Consider the following 27,229-nt stretch of genomic DNA (forward strand, 5'->3'; position numbering starts at 1 on the left):
GTTTGTGGACAGCAGCAATGCTGACTTTAATATGCCAAATACAGGAATGACCCTCAATTTAAAAAAAAAAGTGCAGTTAGCCAATCTACCACAATAACTTAGCCTATAGGCCATCATTATGCCTAATTTGTAGCCTAAGATTTTTCACATACTATTCTTTTAGCAAAACAATTTTAGCAAAACAAATGCACCCTGGCAACATATAACAACCAACAGAGAGAAAGGTCTACCTGAAGATTGTTATGGTGTGGATGTAGGTCCATTCTGTGACATCAAGTAAAAGGAAGATTTGTTTCCTAATTTAGGTTACTGTGGCACAGTAAACTGTCTTGTCTTTAGCTCTACTCCAAAACTCTGACCCTACCCCTAACCCTTAGAAGGGTCAGCTCAGTTAACCTGAACAAACTGTTCCCTAACTAGCCAGCAAAATAATTAGCAAAGCATCCAATGTTAATATTAACATGCGACTATTAGCCACTAACACTAGCTTCTACTAAATACGTTACTATGCAGATACTATGGTTGCTAACAAGCTGACATTATCTAAACACTAAATCATTCAGATATATCAGTGATGAAATGATCAGTTCCCAGTCATAAACAGCACAGAAATGAACCATGTTTACTCAATTCTGTTGAGACGGTCAAGTCGTTGTGAAATGTCACCTGAAAGAGCTTTAAACTGCTTCATTGTACCGCTCATACTCCATTTAGTCCAGCATTTTAGCTTAATAATGATAAGTGGGAAAAAAATCCCAAACACATTATAACTTTATTTACTAACTTATATTGTACCATAGAACTAGTGAATGTGCATTGTGCCTTTCTCTATTATTTCAGTACGATATTTCATAGGAGAATGGGGGCAAAACATTTGACAGTAGCTCTGGCAGCATGCTATTTTGTTGTCAGGCGTGTCTGCAGTCGCTCTGCACTAATGCCTCTGTGCTTCCTAAGTGGGAGTATGGCAGGAGTTAGGCTGGATTTAATTAGGAGTGACCTGTTTTTGTAATCTACTGCACTCTACTCCACTGTATTGCACTGCTAGGTCAGACGATGCTTGATGCTGTTTCTCACAAGTCAGAAACATCTGAAGGGTTTCTTTTTACCCATTTTAGAATTTCCTGGAGTTCATTGCTCAACAACTCCAAAATCCAAGTTATTGCATTCTCTCTTTTGTTAGCAAAGGTCCTTTGCTAATATTAAAGAGTTTTATTTTCGTGTGAACTTGTAAGAGGTGCTGTCACATTTTTTAAATGGCTGATATCTCATTTTTACTTCGAGTTTTTTTCTCTCTGTACTGGTTTGATGCCTCTTGGTTATTCTCCTGTCAATGTGATTTGTAGTGGAGTGTATTTCCATGTCTTGCATGCCATGTGTAAGCATTTTACCCTGTAAGCCAACTCTATAATAGCTCTATTGTGTGGAAGGAGCTATTGTGCTGCTCAGTTCAAAGACATTAACAAGACTATTCCCTCCCTGTGAGAAAACAATGAACAAATCCATAGATGACAAATGAGAAACGAACGACTGTCACTGGTTAAAAGTGTGACCTAATGACTGATAGGAAGGCATTTTCACAATGGCTTTCAGTGAGATGAACGCACAGGCACTCATCCGCCCAGCGTGTTGAGCCTAATTTCCAGCAATCAAATCATCCTCACAAAGCAATAATGCGAGTGTGAATGCCCGCTGTAAAAAAAAAAGACATAAACGTGAATACATAAAGCCCTCCGGGAGGTTGGATGGCACTCTGACATACAAATCCAATAGAGAACAGAGGCCACAGACTGTGACTTGAGCTGCTGCTTCTGCCAACACTGCTCCAATGACAGACCACACACACACACATATGCAAACACACCTCTCCTCCCCACCGAAGCCCATACCCATTTTATTGTCTGGTATTTCCAAAGGGAGCCATTGATTTTGAAGGAGAGAGCGAGCAAAGTGAGGACAGTATCCATTACAGCAGTAAAGCCTGGCATTTCTCTCTTAAGCCCTGCGCTCAACCTCACAACTGAATGGAAAAGGCAAGAAAGCCGCTCAGCAATTGGCTCCCGTTAGCACTTCTGTGATTATGGGTCCTCAGAGGTGTGGACATTATCTTCAGACCTTAAAGACGCACAGCTGTAATGTCTTCACTCGCGCTAAGCGGGATATCTTTATCAATAGGCTTATGGAGCTGAGTAGAGTGCAGCGGCGACCATGTTATGAAGTTAGTTGTAGTGAAGGGAGTGATGCCGTCACATTGTTGACTCACTGGCTCTGCAAAATAAATGTATATAATGTATGTATACGTATATATATACAGTATATATATATATATGCACCTCCCAAATAGGGTTTGACCGAGTTTTTGAAGGCCGATACTGATATTTTTTTGGATTGAAGCTGGCTTATGATGGCTGCTGATAGTCCGAATTTTATCTTGCATATTAAAGGTCAACTAAATCCACACAATCCATAACCGAGCCTCTAAACGAGCCGTTTGGACTTCTGTAACTTTGTGGCGTCACGATGGTTCACTCATTATCTTTTTTGTAAGAAATAATAAACTAAGTGTTTTTTTCAAAGCGGTTGAGCGGTTGCCATTGTTTCTTTACCGGAGAGTTTTCCCTACCTGTAGCTGCCGGGCTGCGGTGTCTCACGTTTCACTCTTGAAACGGTTAGCCAATCAGAACAGAGGGTCGTTAATATTAATGAGCCTTAAAGACACAGCGACAGAAACAGCCTGTTCTTGGTAAGGCTCAGAGAGATGCTGGAAAATGAACGTGTAAAAATGGATTGAGAGTGTTTTTGGTACATGACACCACACACACAGCTTTGAATGGACCTCAAGACAGAAAATAAAACACTGGAAAGTGGAGAATATGGGACCTTTAAATTCATGAAAATATATTAATTCAGCTGTATTTACTATGATCTTTTTTCTACTGAATGTTAGTTTTACTTCTGCTAATAGGTAATATGGTAATAGTTCATTTTATAATGCCTGCTGATTACTCTTACTACTATGCAAATCTTTCATGCTAAAAGACTATGCTGATAATGCAGTCTATTGTTATGATCTATAAGTTCCTCTAACAGTTTTAAGATGTTATTTAGGCCTAACAGATTTCATTTTTGTCCTCCTTTCGTCCCTTATTTCCTCATGACTAAACAGCTAAACTGTTCCTGGCCGCCATATTGCCGCTTGCAGCTATATTTAATGAAGCGAAGCCTGCGAAGCTATAGTTCAGGCAGACAACTCGAGTTGCGCTGCGGTCACGTGACACACGACTCATGCAACTCTTATCAAGCGCCCCCCTCTCAGTAAGGCGGTCTATTTAAGCTTCCTGCACCTGCTCACTCTCTTTCACATTGCCATGCTGCTGCTATGCTGCTCAGACTGCTGTTAGGTGTATGCTCGCAGAGTCAGGATCAGAGTCTAGACACCATACTAAACTCTGTATCTATATACGTGAGTTGGCAGACTGAAATAAGCATTCACGCTGTGTTGCAGCAACACAGTGGCTCTATTTATATCTAACTCCTATGAGTATTTAACTCTTGTGATTGTATAGTGTCTATACAGTGGCTGGAATAATTCCAGTAGTCCACTCTGTTGTCCACTCGGGGGCCGGGACAGAGGTAGCGGACTAGAGGGCGTTTTTGACTGTGAGATGCAGTGTTTCCCATACAGAGGCACAAAATCAAAAGTTGCTCACTGTAAAGAAATGGATCTGAATCGATCTCTAATGTGCCTGATGTGCGCATCATGTCATGTCTGTAATTTGGAGATGCACAGACAGCAGACCAGCAGCACTCAACTCAATCCACAGAGTCTTCCGGTGTGAAAACAAAAGTGAAACTTAACATTCCACAGTCAGTAACAGGATTTGCAGACAGTAATTCATCTTTGCTGCCCTACAAACCTTAACAGTAGGTGATGTCATCTTGTGGTATTTAAGTAACGTTAGTGGAATTATTTGTCATTTAATCGTGTCGCAGTGTTTCAGAGCATAGAATTGAACACACACGCCATGGGTCTGTACAGAATCTGTGCTTGTTTCAAATACCATTATCCTTTCGGTGGATTTAATTATATGCTGCCTTTCATATCTTGAACTCCTTGGACCCCTCTCCTTCCCTTGTTTTCCTTCATCCTGTGAATTCATGCCTGGACAATAAACTCACACTGTGTCCAGCCGCTCGCTGCTGACCGTCGCCAAATCTTGGTGTCCTGCTTGTGCTTAGGCCTTTGCTGCCACCAAGTCATGGATACAACTTTTGACTCTCATGCTTTGCTGCTGAGAACCAGGATGTTTAGGTCCAGATTGTAGCTTCTGGCAGACAGGTGTCTGAGTGAAAATGTAGAATGTTACATGTAACTGCTGACTTGCAAAAGCAGACATTCAAGGCAGCTTCCCCAACAATGCTTATTAATAGTAATGTTATAGCATAACTCCAAATTACAGTAATGCTTTACCCTCAACACTGGCAATCTTTCACCTTCTGTGTTCACAGCACAATGCAGAGAATCAGCAGTTTAAAGCAATCACCTCACCGACACACACACACACAAATCTAACACCAAAGAACAGTATTTTTAACACCACTTCTATCTTCTATCTATAATAGATGTATCCTAAATGTGGGTGTGCTTGTTAGTATTTGTTGCAGTGAATCTGAAGCAGAGATACGCGATCTGCATTGGAAATTCCATAATCAGTTGCATATGAATGAAAACAGCACACTTAAACCATTTATTAATCACAAAGACTTTATTTTTTTAATGCATAAAGCTACTACATATAGGCCATAGTGCTCAATTCTGATTTTTTGCTCAGATGTGATGGATTGATGGGAAAAAATCAGAATTGAGACTTTCAGCTGCAGTGTAGCTGTTACTCCTCGGCACGGGAACAGAGACGATGGAAGGCCTTCCTCACCCTGGAGAAGAATCGCCGCATCTTTTTAACAGGTCTGAACTCTGCAAGATAAGAAAAATTTGAAATTTTAGTAAAATGATCACCCTTCACTCAACATTAGGAAATATAATATGAAGCAGAAATAATACACCTCTACAGATGAAATTTGGACTTGTATCTTACTTTTTTTCTTGACCTCAGTGGGAATAGCGGTCGAAGCCTCGTCAGCCGGGTCAGTGGGAACAGAAATCTTGTCAGCCGGGACAGGGGTAGTGGATGCCTTGTCGGCCGGGACAGAGGTAGCAGACGCCTCATTGGCTGGGACAGAGGTAGCAGACGCCTCGTCGGCTGGGACAGAGGTAGCGGACGCCTCGTTGGCTGGGACAGAGGTAGCGGACGGCTTGTGGGCCGGGACAGAGGTAGCGGACGCCTCGTCGGCCGGGACAGAGGTAGCGGACGCCTTGTGGGCCGGGACAGAGGTAGCGGACGCCTCGACGGCCGGGACAGAGGTAGCGGACGCCTCGACGGCCGGGACAGAGTTAGCAGATGCCTCGTCGGCCAGGACAGAGGTAGTGGATACCTTGTCATCCACGTCAGAGCCCAGAGGCCAGTAGGGCAGGTAAGATCTGTTGAAAACCCTGACAGCTGGGACAGAAGTGACTGCAGCCATGACTGAAGCGCTGTCTTCAGAGAAATCAATCACATCTTCGACCTCGTAGTCGTCTTCTTCTTGGCTGCTGGTAACACTGTGGGTTGTGTTGATGTCCGAGTCCCACAGTGTACAGACGCTCATGGCCAGGAAAGACTTTTGCACACTGAAAGAAGTATGACAATCAAACAATTAATCCATCAATCAATAAATCAATCAATCAATTATATCATTCTTCCCTCCATCCACCAATCAAGCACCTGTCCAACCATTTGCTTTGTCTGTTAACAGCGTTAACGTCTACACACACACACACACACACACACACACACACACAACAGACACACACACGGACACACACACTTACTGAGGGCTGATGGTGTAGAAGGTCTTCAGGTGTCTCATGGTGATGAAGTCATGCTCCAGAGCGTCACTGGCCGTGATCCTTTTCTCAGCATCAGTTTCCATCATCTTTTGCAGCAGTTTTAGGAACACAAACACATCTGTAAACTGAACCGCTTCACTTCCTGGTGGCCTTGGGTAGAGCTGGATTTAGAAACAAAGTCAAAGACAGGTTAGTCAAATTCACTTCACAGCTCATGGAAACAGAGCAAATGAACACTATTAACTAGTGCTATTATCTGTCTATCTGTCTGTCTATCGATCTAATTAATTGGTAATCATAGCTTGCATGTTACAGGACTTGTCAAGTGCCAAATGAAAGGGAGAAAGGAAGGAAGGAAGGAAGGAAGGAAGGATTAGTCTGTCCATCTGTCCATCGTGCACCAGTTCGTCCTTCCTTCATTCCTTCCATTCATTTGTTACTTGACAAGTCTTGTAACATTTAAACTATGAATACCAAATCAACACTGGCCTTGCTGTGCTGCTCACATACACACACATACAGAAACACTAGACCACTACTACTACTGCTACTACTGCTACTACTATTGCTGCTGCTACTACTACCGCTGATAATGCTAGTACAACTACTATTGCAACTACAACTACTACTGTTAATGCAACAACAACTACTAGTAGTAGTAACACCCTGGCCACCATTAGTAATTACCAAGGAGCCATAAAACTTTATGAAGTCAGCTTTCCATTTCATTTCATTCAATTGCGTAAGCTCCAATTAATCAAATTCTAATGCATTTTTAAACTCTTTCTAATGAATTTGAATTTTTAACTTTCAAGCTGACGCAAGCACACAGAGTTTCTTCAGAAAATTGAACATTTCTAGTCCTTTTTATACAAGAAAGGTGGTACTACTTACGTGTATCATGTCAAACAGCGAAGGCAGAATGTGAGTCCTGCTCTCTCTGGACTTGATTCCTGTTTCGCAGGTGAACTCCTCTGGCGTCTAAAGAAACACAGAATATATATGAGTTACTTCTTCATACAGTTTTTAAAAATTTTAAAAGGATTGTTGAATCTTCTGGAAAAAACAACCTGTCCAGACAGAGCCAAGGCAGGAGGGTGTTACAATACCTTCAGCCTCCAGACATCTGGGTCCCGTCTGAAGTAGACGTCCGTATAGAGACCAGCATCCAGCCGGTGCTGGTCTGGGAGTCCCTGCGTCTCCACGATGAATCTTATCTGGAAAGACAATACAGCATCACATTAGCCTATATTCTACATCACATCTCCATATGGGTTTGAGACTTGTCTGTGGTGGAAACCACCTGGTGGTCTTAGAGTAACTGCACAATCAAGTATTGGTATGTTATGTTACTTACTGCGTCATATTCACTGGTGGAACTGTAGATAGGGGCGCCCAGGAACATGTAGGCCATGATGCAGCCCAGGGCCCACATGTCGATGGCCTCGGTGACTGGGAGGCCCAAGAGAACCTCTGGAGCCCTGAAGGTGGAAGACAAGAGCCAAACATAAGAAATGTTAGAGAGACCAAGAATACAACATCTGACATGGTACCAATGCAGACACAGGACCACACTATATCAGCACTAAATATCAATTACAGTCAAATTCAACATTTTTCCTAGTAGCTACAGAGGAATGACAGAACCTCAACTACTCATTTACAGTAGTGCTATGAAACTCTTAATAGAACTTACCTGTACCACAGTGACTGAAATGTGTCCCCAGGAGTCACTCTCGATGCAGGGATGGCCAAACCAAAGTCAATTAGCTTGACTTTTAGTGGCTGATCCACACAGTTCACCAGCATGATGTTATCCGGCTTTAAGTCTGTGTGGAGGACACCAATTGACTTCAACCCCTCAAAAGCAACAGCCAGCTGCTGCACAATAGGTCTCATTTCAATGAGAGTCAGGGGCCGGTTTCGCTCTTCCACGAAATCCTGAAGACTCTTGTCCAGCATCTCAAATACCAGGCAGGGGTGTCCTCTGTGCACGAAACCGTCGTGCCAGTTCACCAAGTTGAACATGTCTGTGTCCAACACATTGACAATATCCAGCATGGTCCACTGGGGAGAGAAAATGAGATGTTAGTCAGGTTCATTGACAGTTAGGTATAAACAGTTCATGTTACACATTTTAATAGACCAAGCAAAATTTGAAACATGTTACCCAAAACTTTCATGAGCATTATCATCAAAAAGAATAAAATGATCTTACCTCTCTTTCGTAACTCCTCATGGCAGCAGCCCCAGTCCTGAGGACCTTCACAGCCACTGTTGTTTCTGTGTCCAGGTCCAGGCACTGGGCTACTTTGCCAAAACACCCCTCCCCCTTGAACACCTGGACCAGGTAGTCAGAGATGCTCTCCAGCACCTCATTCTGCACTACCTGGAATTCCACAGGTTCCTCAGGTGCCTGGGTGAGAGGTGGGGTCGTGATGCTCCAGGGACTGGATTTCTTCCTCTCCTCCTGGACTACCTGGATCCAGGATGAACCAGGATCCAGGAAGGTGAACTCACGTTCCGGAGGGAGAACTGGTGAACCTGGGGAGAATATTTGTAAAAAACGTTGTTAGTCAGAGTCATGCAGTCAACACAACACATACAGACACATAACTAAACCATTAATTATGGGCTTGAATTTAAATGCTTGCTTCTCAGTCTGAGACTATATGAAGTCGATACATGTATCAAATGCAGAAGATACTCTGAGCATTTTAATGAGGAATATTCCCAAAGAAGTCTCTGTGTGTATATGAACATATGTGTGTATGTTAAGTAGGGCTGGGACCACTTTTCGATTTATCAATAATTATCGATAACAGGTGGGAAATCGATAAGTAAAGCATATCATTTTTTTATATGGATAAATTATAATCTGCACGCCGATTGGTTATCCAAACTCTCAAGCCCTGGTTTTCCCTAGTAACTGTTGACAGCAGGCCTGTTCTGCTGTGATTTGCCGCTTAGTGAGCCACATTGTGACTGAGCCTGTAACAGCAATCAGTCGACCTGCTGCACAAGAAAAATGCCACACAGCATGCGTAACGTTTGCATATTGTTGCGGCCCACTTGCCGCAAATTGATTTATTGCTGCAACACCAGCATTCTTGTTCCGTCTGCGGTTTGCCCGTTCTGTTGCGCTATCTGCATTTTACCTATGGGTAAGTGAACACAATTATCTAGTTTGCTTATTGCTCCATAAACAACTGTACCGTGAGGAACATAAATATACCATATACAGTAGCCTGCTTGCGTAACTGTTTTTATAGTATAGGCGAAATAGCCTAATAGAAGGCTTCTCAGCGGCTCCATAGAAAACCTCATCTCCAACATTTACATATTGGTTCATGTATCCTGTATTTGGTTTACTAATATGGTGATAAATGTCTGCAGTAAACAAAATCTTGCATTATACATTTATATGGCTAAATACGGAACAAGCAGATTCGCAGTCCGTCTAAAACAGAAGGTATGCGCAAACGAACCGCAACGGTTCGTACTGTGTTGACGGAAGATGGAGGAGCGCCCGGACCACCTGTGTCTGGGCTAGCAAGCTAGCGCTAGCTACCTGGAGTTAAAGACGAGATTAAATGAAAAATGCCTTTTTAACCCTTTTAGATCACATCCCCGGTCATACTGTGCATTTAACAATAGATGCCAAAAAAAATACCAAAAATCAATTTCATTGTATTCTTATATCAAAATTCAATCATGTTTTCTTCCTGTAAAACAAAATATGCCGTGTGCTTACGTAAGCATGCCCGTAACTAATTTCACCCAATAATATCATGACATCCACCCATCAATCAATCTTCAACTTTTAGCGCACAGAGCTAAGTCACGATACGGAAGTTAGATACTCTCGAAATGCCGTTTCATCTCGACTTTAAGGTAGCGAGGCACCAAGCTGTCGTGGCTCCGATCCGGCTCCGGTTCAGAACCGGCAGCGTGTTGTCTGCGCTGCCAGTGCAGCAGCTGTAAACAGCTGCGTAACCGACCCAAACGGACAGAACAGAAACGCAACCGGTGTAGCCGAGAAAGCTGTTGGCATGTCTGCTGAGTTTATGTTTATGTTTAAACAATTTAATTTCTCTCTCTCTATGATAATGTTAGGTTAAAATCAAGCTGTTTGTCTCCTCCGTGAGCCCAGCATTGGTTACTGAGAAACGAGTTATGTTTGTGCAAATAACTGTTTTACATGGCGGTAGTTTTCGCCAAATTTGTTCTCTTTAATTGAACGAGTCAGGACATTTAAGGAGATTTCTTTATTTGTTAAGCTGAGACAGTTGAGAGATTTCGAGTGTTTAGTCGCCGTGACTCAGGCTTTGTCGCCTCCCTCTGGCGAAAATGAAAACTGTCCTAGAAGTAGACTACTGAAAATTGAACTCTTGTTGACTACACTCTAAAAATAATAATAAAAATATTGATAACTATCGATAATTTTGTCCCAATATATCGATTTTTCAAAATTGCTTATCCCACTAATCCCAGCCCTAATGTTAAGTCTCACTCACCTGTCCTGCTCCAGTCCTCCGAGTCCTGCTGGATGGTCCATGGTTTCCACATGGTCCATGCATGTTCCTCCACTAAGTCTCTACTTCGAGACATCCATCCTGATGATGATGATTGTTTGTTGTGCTCAGCTAGTTCTCCTGAAGTCTCCATGGCTCTCGGTCTGTCTTGTCGGTCGTTGTTTTAGCAGTATGACCGGTTTCCACCTCAACGTCGGCTTATAAAGAAATCTGCTGCTGTGACTCCATAATGAGCTGTAGAACCTTACCAGCTCCATTCTAAACGGGCTACCATAGAGATAAAGCGGTCTTGCTTTATCTCTATGGGGCCTACCTACAGAGTGATTCTTGTCCTAGAGCTCTTCAGTGATGTCATAATCTTAGGTGTGAGCTGTGTCCATTTGAAATGAATGGGGTTTTCACATAATTGTCCCTGTGTTTAATGCAGGATTTTTAAACTTGGATGTTTTCATCTACGTACGTTCATCTCTCTGATGGCACTGGATCCGTTGACTTGTGTAACTGTTTTCGAGTGTGTGTTTGTGTCTGTGTGTGCCCAGAATTATAGAGCATACAACACGCATACATTACATATGTCACTCTACCAAGGATGTATGGCTGTATGTGATCTATTCCATCCAAGCACTATTTATCGTCTCATTCCACTTGAGTCATTGGATTGCAGTATTTACTTACTAGTCAAAAGATAATTTCTCTGTGTAAAAATTATAGTTTTACAGGATCTGAACTACAGTAAATCCACCCTCAAGAGAAATGTATTTTTGTTAACAAAAGTTACTTAGAAGTACTTCAAACTATGTAAAAAGGTTTCTTTTGTATTTAGTTTCCATCACTACATGTTCAGTCAGACATCTGTCTGCCAGAGACTAGTCTGGACCTAAAGCCCAGGTTGTTCAGCAGTGTGAAAATCCAAAGTTTTATCCAGGAAGTAGTCTTACCAATGCATAAAAGCACAAGCAGGACACCAAGACTTGGGTGACGGTCAGCAGTGAGCGGCTGAACAGTGTGAGTGTATTGTCCAGGGAGCCTTCACAGTGGTCACAATGAAGGAATAAATAAATACATTTCTTTTATAGCCAAAAATAGTCATAATGTAAAAAAAAAAGATAAAACAGTGAATGAATGAATGACACTAATGAAGTTGAATTACCACCAAGTTGTTGTGAAACGTAGTTAACCAACAAGACATGTCCATGTGATGAAACTCCTCCCCAACACTGCTGAACTGAAATGGGTCTGGTTGGTTTGGAGTAAAATGGCAAAAAAAAACTTGAACCAAAGTTCCTCTAATGGCTGTGGCCACTGGTCTAGTTTGTTTGTTCCATTTAGTAATGCAGCTTTAGAATATCAGTTTCTCACCTGAATCCAAAACACTTAGAGCACTATTTTCATGATGAGGCTGGGGATCAAACCCGGGACGCTCACCCACCACCCCGACCACAACACCCTTACTTTCGTTGAAATCACATCCTCTGTGGCCAGAATGAAAGGTCAGGAGATGTATGTCCATACAACATCCATGAGACATCCGACACGCCCGTATTATATTGTCAAGATTGTTCCTTTTCAACTGTAGGCTTATGATCATGACTTCTAAATGTGGCCACTCATCAGAAAGATAAAGACAAGATCACATGTGCCACATCAGATGTCAGTGAGACCAGAAGTCATGCTCACACAGCTGAAAAGGACTCGTGTCAATAGAAAGTACACAATGTGTTCAAAGTCCTCTACTATGAACGCTACAGATTAAATTCATCAAGACTAATTTCACTTCAGTTCAGTTCAATTTAAAGTTCAGACAGTAAATAGTCCTGTACCTGTTTCCAGTTGCTCCTAGCTACTGGAAGAACCCACTTAGCTTTGAGTTAAGCATATAAGTATACGCTGACAAAGACAAAAGCTGACAAAAAAATCATATTTTAATGATGTAACAAAACAATGAGGAGCATGTCAGTCTGTCTCTCTCTCTCTATATGTCTCTCTCTCTCCAATATGCTCTTGGGCCACTGTCACGGTGATGCCCGATGCCCTATATTAACATACACCGCCAAACATTACCTGCATTAACTTTCATTTCTTTACCATAGATTACATCTTGGCGCCACTAAGAGATGTTAGTTAAGTGTTACTGTGTTTTGGTTTTGATTGTTAGATTCTCGCATTTTCATTGTAGTCTGTGTCTCACAGCAGTGTTTCAGCCATACTGGGAGGCCTACCGGCATTGGCGTTATTTAACATTCCCGCCTGCATTGTTGACGTAATTCCGCAATCTTTACACATTATATAATTCATTCAAAAGTTAAATAAAGAAGCGGAGACATTTCATTATTTATCATGTTTAATGAAACAGTTTGCAAATTACTCTTACCCCGTGTATTTTTCTTCTCCTGCACTTGGCAGTTCCAGTTTTAGACCCAGAGTGCGAAACTGAGGCGGAGGAGTCCAACCTCATTTGTAGAGAGGGGTGGCAGTGGAATGTGCCAAGTGTGGTTGAGTAGAGGGGGGTCCAAATTGATAAAAGTATACATCTATTTTTTTATGCATCAGACTGATGATAGGGTCATTGCAATTTATTATGTTTGTAACGTGGTTATATCAATGTAATAATAATTGTATTGAATCAGACCCTTGATGTATTGTTGCATTAATTGAAGACTAATTATGTTTTGTCTTCATAGGAGGGGCTTAGAGTATATAGGAGGCCAGCACCCATGGGTGCCCGCTCACTCTGCCTTGCTCCAGCCAGGAATTGGGACCAGGACTGCTGGCCTAATAGCATAGGGCCCACATCAGGGGCTTAGCCTATGTTTTGGTTTATAGCTTAGTTCTGCCTTTGTTCTTTTTGTAGTTTCCTTGATTCATTATCTATTTCTTTATTTTTCTTTCAAAACATTTTGAGTATTTTTCATTTTTGTGTTTTTTTACAACTCATCTTGTAAATACTCCTGGTTTCTCCACAATAAATCCCACGTGGTGATATTGAAGCCTGCCTCGGCCTGTGCCTTCCTCTTCTACCCACTCGCCATCCTAACAGCCACATACACATCAAATGGTAACATCAGGCACCTGGAGTGTTTAGGGGGAATATACAGATTGTACCTTCCCCCAAACTGATAAGTCATACATAAAAATGTCAGCTCTGGATTCAGCTTTGCAGAAGACACTTGCAGCTCAATAAGATCAGCATGAGAAGAATCATATATTTGATGACACTTTTTTCTTCTTTTTGTGATTTTCTATTCTCACTATATTCAGTTGGCTAAGTAATGTTTGTTCATTTTACTTTATTGACAGTGCTTATTTTGCATACACAGCATTGAAATGACTAAGTGTTCCGCCTGATTTTTTTGATTACATTGTATATGATTACATGGTGTGATCACTACGAATGATTATGTTGTTTTGTTTCTTAATGATTCAAATTGTTACTAGAGCTAATAGATTTTGTGTTATTCCTCCACACTATGTTAGAGGATTTGCTGATTAGATGTCTGACCAGAGAAATCATTCCAGCTGCTAACCTACCTAAAAGAATTTCATTAGCATGGCTTTCAATGGAGAGTTTTAGTGTCCCTTGATTTTTCCTTTACCCGTTATCTATACATTTTCTTGGGTTTCTCCTCCTGAGTGAGTTTCTGTTGCCCAATGCACTTCTCTCTTTGTCATCTTGATTTTTTTAAATTTTTTGTTTTTTCTTTCGGGATGAGATGTTTTCATAAGCCCCTTGAGGTTTCGTTTTCTCACCTGGACAGTGTGTATGTCTTGTTCTTCTGCTCTGCTTTTATCGGATTTATCATGTATGTATATGCAAATAGTGTTTTTAGGTTGACAGTAATGGCATGAGGCTGAGCAACAAGTGTGGATCAAGTTTTGCAGTCAATTCATTCACAATTCAGTCAATTCATGACTTGGTTTTTCTTCAGAGTTCAAACAAACAGACGTCTTTTGCACTCCAATGTATAAAGAACTTCTTGAAAATACTGGCTCTATTATCATATCAGCAGTGTCAGTTTGTGAGTTTTGAATTATAAGGTTCTATCTGGGTGCAGTTCTAAGATACTGAGCATCAAAGATTTGAAATACCATGTGGCAAAACTGTTATGTACTTTATAGCTTTTTAAATATTTAACCCCAAAAGGTTCTTTGAGAAAAAAAATAAAAATAACACCACACAAGCATAAAGTAACATTCCAAGATCATGAATATGGGGATAACTCAATTTTGATAAAAACAAAAACCTTATATAAACATTCTGACACTAGATTTTACATTTTGAATTGAGTGAATTTAAGGTGATTCGACCCCATCCCAGGTTTGTGGATGTGATTTTGTTCCCAATGTAATTCAGCAGTAAAAATGTGTGTGTGTGTGTGTGTTTTTTGTGCGTGTGTTTAGGCCAATGATGCCTCAGGGAACACATGGAACTGGCTGTACTTCATCCCCCTCATCATCATCGGTTCCTTCTTCATGCTCAACCTGGTGCTGGGCGTCCTGTCTGGGTGAGTACACACTGTAAACAGGGCCAAAGGGAAGGGAGTCTTTCCACTTTTCCGTGGTGTGCGCCACCTCTTAACCGGTCCTGTCTGGTCACGTGACAGCGGCCTTTGCCCGGTAGGAAATATAAAATATGCTTCGGTAGTTTCCCGTCCTCAGTCTGTTTACTTGCACGCTGCATTCTGAGTAAGAGCTCATATATCCCTTGCAAGGTGTTATTCGGGATAAGCTGTTTCTATGCACCTTCAAATCTCACTCCCTGCATGCATGAAGCAACTGAATATTCTAAATATTACCATGGAAACTGAGCGTAAGCAGACCGCCTCAGACTGAATGCATGCCTCACTGTCCTGGTTAATGCTGGTGGAAGCCGGGTATCTTCGCTTTCTCATAGTCAGGATAAAAGGTGATCTGGCTTGAAGTAAGCAGCCTATAATGTTTACATGCAGCAGCTCAAAAGTGGAATACATGTATTCCGAGTGAAAATGGCATGTTGGTGTGCATGTGTATGCAGTTGATGACAAAATTATTGGACAATATACAATAAATAACATATAATTGACAGGAATGTGCTTTTGTAAGTATAGGAACTTGTTGCTGTGTGAATGTTGGAAATCAAAATAGCACAAAGTGGATCTGCACTGATTTAAAGGATAAGTTTTGTGATTTTGGACCTCTGTATAATTTGTCTCTTACATACCTGTAGTACTTGGACCCGCAGAGACAATAAGTCCAAATGGGGTTTGTCAAAATATCCATGTCCAAAATCAATGTCAAAAACTGGGTCCTGAAAGACCCACAAATCCAATGAAGACTACATGCAAAGGGAGCTCACATTAAATTTTTTATGTTTAAATGCAAACTTTCCAGTGAAAAAGTGCAAAACGTTCATCATAAGCCAAACAACCACCAATATTAAGAGAAGTCTATCATACTTTAAGAAAAACATCAATTTATAGCAATATACTAAATTACTATAATGTTTAACATAAAGAAGTTTTGTCAGCCTAAAACAGTTAAATATAAATAAAAAAATATAAATAAAAAGGTGGGTAAACTGAGTTTAGTCTCCATTACAGACTTTGTAATGGATCTTTTCCAGTGATTATGGAGTAACTCAACAACGCCACTTTACTGGTGAAATGTAGAATAAAATGTAAAACTTGCATTCATACATCATCTTAGAAGTTTTTCCTACCTCCCCTTGCATCTAGCTAATACTGGGAAATTCCATGTCTGTGGCTGCTATAATGTAACATTTCCAGTCTATTTATACTGCATTTTCTCTTCGTGTGTTGCTTGTGACCGGACGGTTTATTAGAACACAAATTCAGCCTTCCTCCCCGGCACGCAGAGCCTGTTAGTGTAATCCTGCGGTACGCTCCCTCATTTAAGGCCGTACATGACAGAATAGAGGAACGAGTGCATCTCATCACCGTCGAGAAGAGCGTCGCGGGAGAAGGCTTGGCGCTTTTATCGCCGTCTTCCGCTCGTGTGCAAGGTGGAACGCGCAGTATATGATCCATACAAATCGAATCCCTTACTGTCAACTTGATCGCCAGTGTTTTGTAAATTAGAACTAAGTTTTTCGGCTTGTTAATTGGTTTAGGGAAAGGCCCCCCCCTTTGTGCACTCACTCACACACACACACACACACACACACACACACAAAGCATTGATGGGAGCCAGGGGATCCCCCCACCCTCCCCCACTCCAGGGTTGAGTGCTCTGTGGCGTACGATTCCGTACTCTCACCACTATCAATCCCTCTATTTCTTCTCGGAAAGCTAATATAATTCTCACCAGCCTCTTCCACCAAATGGTCTCGGCTGCTTCCTTTATGGCGTTGGGCTGTGACATTAATGCTCTTATTACCGCCACACTCTCTCTCTCTCTTTTTCTTTGTTGTGTCTGAGCTAACTCCTCGCTTATTTAGATCTTCCGCAGAGCGATTACCTCCCCCTTGAGCCTGCGGACGCACCCCGTTGTTTAACGTTAAGGTCGTAAAAATTTTTTCCCGAAAAAGAAGCCGCGGTTGCTCTAAAGTTTCGGTCTGTTTGCTCTGCCCTCGCCGATAAGGTAATGTCTCTCTCCGGCGGTGTGAAATCTATTCCCTCAGCGCTTCTTTTTGAGCTCAAGGTGAGAGACCGTCCCTCAAAGACTTAAAGTCATTTGTGGAATATCTTGGGGTTTTTTTTTTCCTTCCAACCTTCCAACCTTAATTCCCGCGTCTTCTGGTCGGGTAAAATAATGAGTCGCAACTTTTTCTTGTTTACTTAATTTTAACAGTAATTAATTGGCCGCCGTCGGGAGAGGAGGATGATGACTAGAATGAACTACAAAGTCAGCAGAGGCATTAATCCATTAGTCCATCATTACGTGTCCGTCATTTTCCTCTCAAAGTTTTTATCTAGATTCCCTCTTTCATTTAGGCATTTAAAGGAAAAGTTTGGCGATTTTGGACCTATATATAATTTGTCTCTTACATACCTGTAGTACTTGGACCCACAGAGAATATTGACTCCAGAGTCAGCTGTCGGTTGGAACAGCGAGCTCCTTTGCCTCTTGCTGCGTCCAAATGTCGATTGAAACGGCCTCTTGCTGTTAACAATGAGTCCAAACGGGGTTTGTCAAAATATCTCCAAAAAGCCATTTGTAGGCTCCACAGGGGAGTTGAGAGTAAACGGAACAGTTGCAAAATGAATATACAAAATTAGCTCTGATTTCATGACACAGTTCCGCAGTTACGCACACTTTCACAAATCAGAAAATCACAGAACTATTTTTCTCTGCCGCAGCACATACTGCTGTGGGGTGATCTAGTTTTGGACGGTCAGGTCAGATTGTAAACAGTAGAGTTTGGTAGGAGTGGTGCGGAGTCAATATTGTCTGCGAGTCCAAGTACTACAGGTATGTAAGAGACAAATTATATACAGGTCCAAAATCACCAAACTTATCCTTTAAGTTGATGCTTTTATCCAGAGCGACATCCAATAGAGTGAAGGGTGAGGTGACTGATATGGGTTATTGAAGAGTGATACAGATATCTTTAAATTTGAGTATTTGAGGTTTAGGTATTCAGTGTTTCCCCTAGAGTTTTATTCTTGTCAGAGTGGAAAAGCCTCTGAAACATCCACGTCAATAAGCTAGCATCAATAAAAGATGTACAAAATGAGTGTAAACCCACCATAAATATACATATCACATTGAGAAAATGGACATATACACATCTTATAGAGTAACTATACCTATAGCATGGTGAAAATACACATGAACACACACGCACAGGCAAGCATACATACACACACACACACACACCCATATATACACAGTGATAAGAGCTAAGTCAAAGGCTTTGGAGACCAGATAGCCTTTAGCCGCCCCCTCTGTGGCTATCTTGTCCTCCCTGCTCCCTGATCTCTCTATAGAAGCTGTCAGATGGCCTTAAACTTACTGGGGAGGTGAAAGGTCACTGATGCAGTCTGGCAGGGCCGTGCGGGGGCCATGTCATTGTTTAAAGGCCACGATCTGAGCTTCAGACCGGGCAGGAAGGCAGATACATGCAGGGTTTAGAGGCTGCAGACCCCCGGGGGAGATCATGGGAGGGCTCGCTCAGCTTTTATCCTGTCGGCGTGGGATGAAATGTGGCGCTGATCAAAGATCAAACCCCCCCCTCCAACCTCGCAATGCACATCTCCAGGTTTTCTAGTTTGTATTTTTACCATACCCGAACTGACATTGTGTCTCACATAAGGTTTTATTTATCGGGTAGAAGAACTTGGTTTGTCTCCGTTGAACAAGTTTCAAGATGTCGGCCATTTTGAAATGTGCGTGTTCCCATATGCTCCGTCTTTGTCTCGGGTTTGCTGCCTGGGATGGGAGGGTCTGGCTATGTTAGCTTAGCATAAACAGTTTGGTTTGTTTCTTTTTTAGAGTTTTGACAACCGCATCGATACTGCCAATAATGCTAATGCTAATAATGCAGCATAAATAATCAGTTTGTCAGTGATTTGCGGTAAACCATAGTAATATGGTCTTATCCATGTAAGTTAGTAGTCTTTTATCAGAAGGTAGCAGTGCTTGCTAGCTTTAGCTACTATTGAGAAATCAGAGGTAGAGTGGAAGTGTTTATTTAACTTTCAGTGTCATGGGCGGCCATATTTGATTTAAGTCATATTCAGGCTGGGACACACAATCGCAGAAGACACCGAAGCAAATGGCTCACTCAACCAGTCTTTGGACAAATTTCAACCAAAACTATCCTTTGATATGAGTCCAGCTGGAGGCCAAATTAGCCAAGAAGGTCCCAATGAAAGGATACAGCAACTGGATTGAACAGAACATGATGTTGAGGATAAAACCTGTTCGCACCAGGTTCACCTATCCATAACTTAAGCTAGTGTTACCAGTCAGCTATTTCATTTTGTTAACGATATCCAGTTTTTAATAAAAGGTTAATATCGGTCTAACCCTAGTTTCTTTACTTGAGGAACCAAGCCAAGCCACTGAAAATGCATGGTAAAAAACTGAAAAGCTGCCTTTTTGGAGATACCAGGTTACTGCAGGACGCTATGTGGTTTCAGCAGAATGAGCCAAACTGTTTATTTTCTCCTAGTACAAGATCTAACTCTCTGTTTTTCTCTTCCCCGCACACGCATCTAACCTTTGTTTCCTCTTTGGTTTACTCTGCCCTTCTGCATGTCTGTGTGTGTGTGTGTGTGTGTGTGTGTGTGTGTGTGTGTGTGTGTCAGGTTTACATGCACCTTTCCAGTGGGAGAATAGACACATGCACCTTATATACATATGCATTATATGAAATGCTGTTGTTTGATGAAACAGTACCACAGATTGTTGAGGAGGGCCAGGGTGTGTGTGTATGTGTGTGTATGTGTGTGTGCGCGCACAAGTTTGTGCCTTTATCTAATTTTGTGTGAATCTATCTCTGTATAATGTGTAGTGTGTGTGTCCATGTGTATGTTTGTGCGTATGTTTGCATGTGTATCGCTGTGTGGGTGTGTGTGTGTGTGTGTGTGTGTGTGTGTGTGTGAGAGTGTGAAAGTGTGGATAAGTGAAGCTGCAGCAAGGCTGGGAAATCCTAGCTGCCACAACCCCTCCCGGCCCCGCCACACACACACACACACACACACACACACACACACTGATACACATGCACTAACAGGCACACATGGACGCACACACTACACATTATACAGAGAGATATATACACACACAATTAGATTTAGACACACTTGCGGGCACACACACACACACGCACATACACACACACACACACACACACACACACACACACACACACACACACACACACAGGAAGGCAGGCAGACAGCCACTGCAATGCAGGATAGAGCTTCCCCCGGCGTTGTGTGGGAGACACACCAATCACTGAGCTGTGGGGGTGGACTGGAGATCCCTCACTCTGTTACTTCAATAGTCTCTCGCTCTCGCTCTCTCACTCTCCCTCTGTCCTTCTTTATCCGTCTCTCTCAGTCTCTTTCGAGCTCTTCTTTTCCTCTCTCATTCTGCCTCCCCCTCTCTTTTTTTTTCTCCCTCTTTTCGCCTCGTCTCTCGCCCATCTCCTTTCCCACTCGATTCAAATCAAATCTGCTTTATTGGCATGACAGGACAGAAACCTACTGTATGCTGGCAAAGCGATATAGTAGCAATGGGGGTGAGGTTATAAACATTAAGACATTTCTAGTAGTAATATAACACAAAATCATGAAATATCAGTAAAAACAAAACAGAATCAGCCCATGTTATCAGTAGTAATATAATAAACATTCAATATTCTCATAATAATCAATTTAACAATTCAGCTGTTCCATTGCACGTACACATAAACACATTTTCTTTCTATCTTTATATCTCTTGTTCGCTGGCTTTAGCCACAGTGGAGATGTGACTGGAATAGGGGAAGTAAATAAAAGCATTGTTGTCAGAGTCTCCATCAATATACATGCAAAGAGATAGCAGCGCTGTGTTGCATCCTGTTGCACAGCCGGTTAATGAAGGTTCTGTCATTTTCCGCAAAAGGAACAGGACACAGAACTTGAATGGATTGAACGTTCATTCCACTGTTTGTCATGGTAATTTGGCTAGTACAGCATAATATGGCGACTATGGAATTTTAAGGGTTAGTTGCTATGGTGACAATGCAAGTCTGGTCATTTGCTTGAGAACTGTGCAGATGTGTCTGTTGTATGAGTGCTTAGCAAACTGTCAAAACTCAACTGAAAGCTGCTGTTTGCGCTGAGGTTAATGTAGCTTTATCAAAGATTGTGCTTCTCTCGCTAGCTCTTCCAGTCAAAATCAGCATATTAGCAAACCAAGCTGGTAAGCATCATCAAACAGGTACCTTTAACTTAATATAGCCCCTTAAATGCTAGAAAGTAACGTAGCTTAGCCTACCTTTAGTGGAGAAGAAAAGTTAGCATTCGCTAACTTCAAACAGCTAGCAGACATCGGCTGAAACTGAGATTAACTCAACTATAAACACTTCTACTCACTGTACAGAGATGTCAAAACTTTTGACCTACTTAAAAAGACAGCAGCAACTAGTAAAAGGCCACCACTGACTGACTGACAACTTAATTCAGATGCCATCAATGCCATTTTCTCACTGCTCTGGTCCTTGCTGCAAAACCTCTCGCCTCTCTAAGTCGGTTTATACGGAAGCTAGTCCAAAGGTTCACATAAAAATGGCTGCCGCTCCGACCGTCCAGGAACGTTGATTTGAATGGAAAGAACATTCTATGCATTCAAGTTCTGTGGAACAGGATCTATATTTTTTTTTGAGAGAGTGACTTCTGTCTCAATAGTTAAAGTGATGCTACTGAACCAAGAAGTGGGTTCACTTTTGAGGAAGAGTGCTATCTAGACCAGTAGTTCTCAATCCTGGTCCTCGGGTCCCAGAGTACTACTAGTTCTCTATTTTAGTCAATTACAGTTAATTGCCTTCATCTTGCATCCCAGGTGTAAATCAGTCCCAGATTAGATGGCTGGAACACTACAAACAGTACAGCAGCTGATTTCACTAGCTAGTTCCTCCTGTCTGGTTTATTGTGTGTTAATCAGTGAAATCAGCAGCTGTAGTGTTCGGTTGGAACGAAAACCTGCAGACTGGGTCACGATGGCACACGACGGAAAACCAATGTTGTGTTTCATGCAGTGTATTTGTATGCACTCTAAGGTGTATTGGTAGACTAGACTGTATAATGTTAAACTGTAAATTTGGTTTGGACTGAATTGAACTAAGGCACATACTATGTGCTTGTGACATGTGCCTTTTGTGGTTATTGTGTTATTAGTATTAGTAGTAGTAGTGGTAGCAGGAGTAATAATGTTAGTATTAGTAATAGCATTAGTGTTAGTTAGGGCTGCCCCCAAATAGTCGACCAAGCGTTAGTCGACGAGAAGAGTCTTGGTCAACCAAGTTTTCATTGGTCAGTTAGTCGCAGAAAAAAACAAAAACAAAAAAAAACCAACCTCAAATTCGGGAGCTGCGCCTTGTCGTTAAAAAGTTATTAGACCAGGGTTGCACTTGGCGGGTGTATTACTGGGGACCCAAGGATGTGTAGTGTCGGATTTGGTGCAATTTGGACACGCGACACGTTCAATATTAATAAACTTTGAATAAACAAGTGGACAGCGCTCTGTGCAGCAGCGGGGCTCAAAGCAAGCGACTAATAGCCTACGCCTATTGTGTGTTTTTTCCCATGAACCAGAGTGTATTTCACCGGTGTTTCTGACTGCTAGAAGCCGCAACTTGGGTGTGTTTTTTCCTGTGAACCAGAGTGTATTTCACCAGTGTTTCTGACCGCGAGTAGCCGCGACTTGGGTGTGTTTTTTCAAAAAAAAAAAATTAAAATAATTAAATTAACATCATAAACGTGCTACGACTAGTCAACGAATGGCTTGAACTAATGACTACTAGTCGACTAGGAAAATCTTTGGTTGGGGGCAGCCCTAGTGTTAGTATTAGTTGCTGGTTTCAATGATGAGTTTTAGTGTCCCATGATGGTTTCAAATGCTGTTTCAGAGGCTCTTCCATCCTGACAAGGTTAAAATATCTTAATTTTAACCAAATATAATGATTATGATATTGGTGCAAAATATAGAGTACTGGCAGTTTCAATCCAAAAATATCAGTATTGCCCTTCAAAAACTCATATCAAACCCTAGCTATTTTCTAGGCAAGCATTCTCCTTTGCAGCATCGCCCTGCTTCACACTCATTCACCTACATATGTTCTCCATCAAAGCTATTGGAGGTTGAGTGCCTTGCTCATGGCCACCTCGACAGTAGTTGTTAAGAGAAAGTACAGAGAGCCTCGTTCACTGCCACCACCCAGACAGTCACAAGCTTGTCTCTCTAAGCGTCAGGCCGCCCCTGCCGTTGACAGTGAGTTAAGCTTTCCCACAGTGTGAGCAGACGCTAACTCTGTCTTACCTGCTGCAAGCCAGCCTGCTGTATACCTGTCAACAGTGGATTGCTCCAGGGCCTGTACATTTGCCTGTCAGATCCAATAAGCATTTGTGTGTGTGTGTGTGTGTGTGTGTGTGTGTGGTTTCTACAGGGAGTTTGCCAAGGAGAGAGAGCGGGTGGAGAAGAGGCAGGAGTTCCTGAAGCTCCGCAGACAGCAGCAGATAGAGAGAGAGTTGACCGGCTACCTGGAGTGGATCTGCAAAGCAGGTCAGACCCACACACACTCCTGTCAGTCAAACCCTGGTGTTATGATATATTGACCTTCAAGGATCACTACACTTTAGGCATGGAATTAATACTTTTATTGAGAGGGTTATGGGTTAGAAAATAAAGCTGTAGGCCTATAATTTAACTTATTTAGTCATTTAACAAAATACTTCAACATTAAATATTCCATAAATAACAGGTGTACCTGGAAACAGGACAAATATTTAATAATACAGTGAGTATTAATAAAAATGTATACCTACCTTTGAAACACACACACACTACAATTTTTTTTAGGGTGTCCATTAGCATTGCATCAGGAACTGTTGTAATTGTAATGTAAATTGCATCAAACCTGCACAAGCATGAGGAAGAGACGTTAACTAACTGTAACATTAAATGCTCAAATTTATTCATGAGAGTAGCCTAGTTAACATTAGCCAAAAAACCATCCATCCAGCTACAGTATTATTGGTTTACATTAGCCTAGGTGTTCGCTAGCTAGTTGGCTAGCCTTACTAGCTTGTTGGATAGCTGGTGGAAAACATAGTAATGTTACTGAATTTTGGCGATAGACATTTTCAGGTTTTTTGTGTATCACAGATTGAATAATGACATGAATTTTCTTTAGAACGTTCAATATAATATATAACAACATGTGCAATATCACATTAAACTGTCTTTTACTCGAGTATATTTTAAATGAGCTGCTTTTCCAAAAGAGTTTTACAACAGTAATTTTAATTTTACTTGGGTAACATTTCAGCAAAGTAACAGTATACCTCTGCTTGATAAGATTAGTTGATTTAGTATTCTCTACACTGTTTGTGGGGAGATAACAGTGATGATCTCTCATTGGGATAATTATCTAGTGAATTACATTATAGTGAAATTAAACTATTCCTCATTTTGCGTGCGGCCCCCTTAAGGACCCCTGGGGGTACCAGGACCCCAGTCTGAGAACCAGCAATCTAAGCTAATTTTGTGTGTGGCTGCGTCAACTGAGGGGATGACAAGTAATTCTAACCAAAATGAATGGGGGATGGGTGGGATATAGTTTTTGGATAAAAAAATTATTTAGAGGGAGTGAAACTGAAATGACATTACTGTGTTTGTGTTGCAGAGGAGGTGATGCTGGCTGAGGAAGACAAGAACGCAGAGGAGAAATCTCCTCTGGATGGAGCGTGGTACAAGAGGAAACACAATAACTCTGGTGAGAGGCAGAAATGAACCTGGCATCCTGAGAAATCAAAATATTAGCAGATTTCAATGTGCATCATTTTACAAGTTAGCTAAACTGTAACAACCGCGTCAGAAAATCACAGATATCTAAGAAAGATACGAGTTATTAGAGCAGTTCCACATAGTCATGTTATGGCTGAAAGTATTCTTGTGTTCTGTTAATGTAGATTTGTTTCCAAATTTAGGTTACTGTGACTTGTCTCTTTAGTCCTAGCTCTTTTAGCCATAGCTCCTTTAGCTCTAGTCTCTTTAGCCCTCAACCCTTTAGCCCTCGCCCCTTTAGCTCTAGTTTCTTTAGCCCAAGTCTCTTTAGCCCTCGTCCTTTTAGTCCTAGTCTCTTTAGCACTAGTTCCTTTAGCCCTAGTCTTTTTAGCACTCATCCTTTTAGTGCTAATTGTTTTAGTTCTAATCCCTTAGCTCAAGCCCCTTTAGCCCTAGTCTCTTTAGTCTTGGTCTCTTTAGCCCTAGTCCCTGTATCCCTCATCCCTTTAGCCCTAGTCTCTTTAGTCTTGGTCTCTTTAGCCCTAGTCCCTGTATCCCTCATCCCTTTAGCCCTAGTCTCTTTAGCCCATGTCCCTTAGTCCTAGCTAAAGGACTAGGACTAAGGGACATGGGCTAAAGAGACTTTAGCCCCTTTAGCTCCAGTCCCTTTAGCCCTAGTACCTTTAACCTTAGTCCATATATACAGTATATATATATATGTATATGTATATGTATAATTTATCATACTATATATATACAGTATATATACAGTATATGTCAATTATGTTGAAAAAAATGTATGTATGTCCAAGTGTTGGGCTTGCTCCATTCTGTCAGACCCACCCACACAAACATCTTTGCATGAGCATCTCCATAAGTGAGTGTACAGTATGTAGCTGAAACAGACTTAGTTCCACTGCCTTCCCCCTCTGATATGAGTGTGTGTGTGTGTGTATGCATGGCTGTGTGTGCACACACTCTCCTCTTATCAAGGCCGTGCTGCCTCTCGTCTGTAGTCTCACCCGGGGTGACACCCACAGTGATTATGGGTGTCAGGGTGGCGGGGTAATGAGATTAGGACCGAGCAGAGAGTGTGAGGCTCACCAGAGTTCAGAGGCAGCGTGGGAGTATGAGGGCCCTTCGCTCCAGTCTGAAGCTCCGCTCAGTTAACAAGAGCTGAGAGCCTGAGAGCCGGCTGCGTCTTCCTCAGCTGTAATGCATTCAGATTGTGGCTGGGAAAAAGAAAAGCAATACTGATCGGCATCCCGGGATGTTCTTTCAACCACAGCGGCAAAGTGCCTTCTTGGTGCCAAGGGGATTTTGATAAACTGGTTTGACCATTCCGTGTACACTGATACAATAAAAAACGACCCATTAAAGCTGCACTAGGCAAGATTTTATATGTATAAATGCACCTGTCTTATCAGTCTAAATCACAAAGTGGGACTATAACAGAAAAGAGCGGCCCATCCACCCCGCCAAGACGCTGTTTAATGAAATTTTGGTGTTGGGTATGTTCCCCCATAGGAAGTGCCAAATCGGAATTTAAGAGTGAAATCCAAACTGTCTCCTAAACAGCAGCGCTCCGTCCAGAGAAATTTGGACTCACCAACGTAATATTTTCCTCTCTTGTCTCTTTGGTATCCTTTGGTATAAAGCATCACAGAGCGGCTGGGTTGGTAAGCACTGACCTCACCTTATATTGCTGGGTATTAAAGTTCAGATTATTCAAACAGTTGCCTCTTGCTTCTATTTGGAGCCGCCAGTGTGCGAAGTTGCCTAGTACAGCTTTAAATAGCATTGTGTGACTGTTCATTTTCAATATTTCATTTGAAAATAGATTACATTTTGCATGTTATTAAATATTATTCCCACTCTAAATGAATATGAAGCGAAGCAGGTAATTGGAAGAGCCCAGCCAAACCAAAATTTGGCAGTACATCTTTTTCTTCTGGATGCTGACAGGCAAAGAAAGCTCTGTGGTTATTCACTATTGTATTTTCTTGGAAGAGGAGGCAAGAAGAGTAGGTGGAAAAACACATGGATGCATAGATTTTTGTTTTTTCCGCATCTGGTTTGTCTTCACCGTTGTAGTTGAAGGCAAAAGTTGGGAAAATCCAACGTTTGTTGCGAGATTGCGTCTGCAGGTGTGGCAGGTGATAGCACAGGTGGTGGTTCTTTTCAAAACAATGAACATCTGGTTTGCTGTCTACCGCATACCGCCACAATGTGAATGCAGCTGAACTCTCTGTATTCATGCCTCAGTCAAAAATCTCTCTGTCTCGTAGAAAATGCAGCAGCTAGGATTCTTACT

At 41.8% G+C, this 27,229-nt stretch overlaps 1 protein-coding gene across 1 annotated transcript in view; it reads left to right on the forward strand.

The window, feature by feature from the left end:
* The window catches only part of cacna1ba (calcium channel, voltage-dependent, N type, alpha 1B subunit, a), a 135,193-nt gene that overhangs the window by 48,372 nt on the left and 59,592 nt on the right, over nucleotides 1-27,229 (forward strand). Inside the window, 3 exon segments of the mRNA XM_078285198.1 lie at nucleotides 14,881-14,984; nucleotides 23,576-23,691; nucleotides 24,815-24,904. Coding sequence (XP_078141324.1) covers nucleotides 14,881-14,984; nucleotides 23,576-23,691; nucleotides 24,815-24,904 — 310 coding nt within the window.

The sequence above is a fragment of the Centroberyx gerrardi genome, chromosome 8 (genome assembly GCF_048128805.1).
Source record: "Centroberyx gerrardi isolate f3 chromosome 8, fCenGer3.hap1.cur.20231027, whole genome shotgun sequence".
NCBI lineage: Eukaryota > Metazoa > Chordata > Actinopteri > Beryciformes > Berycidae > Centroberyx > Centroberyx gerrardi.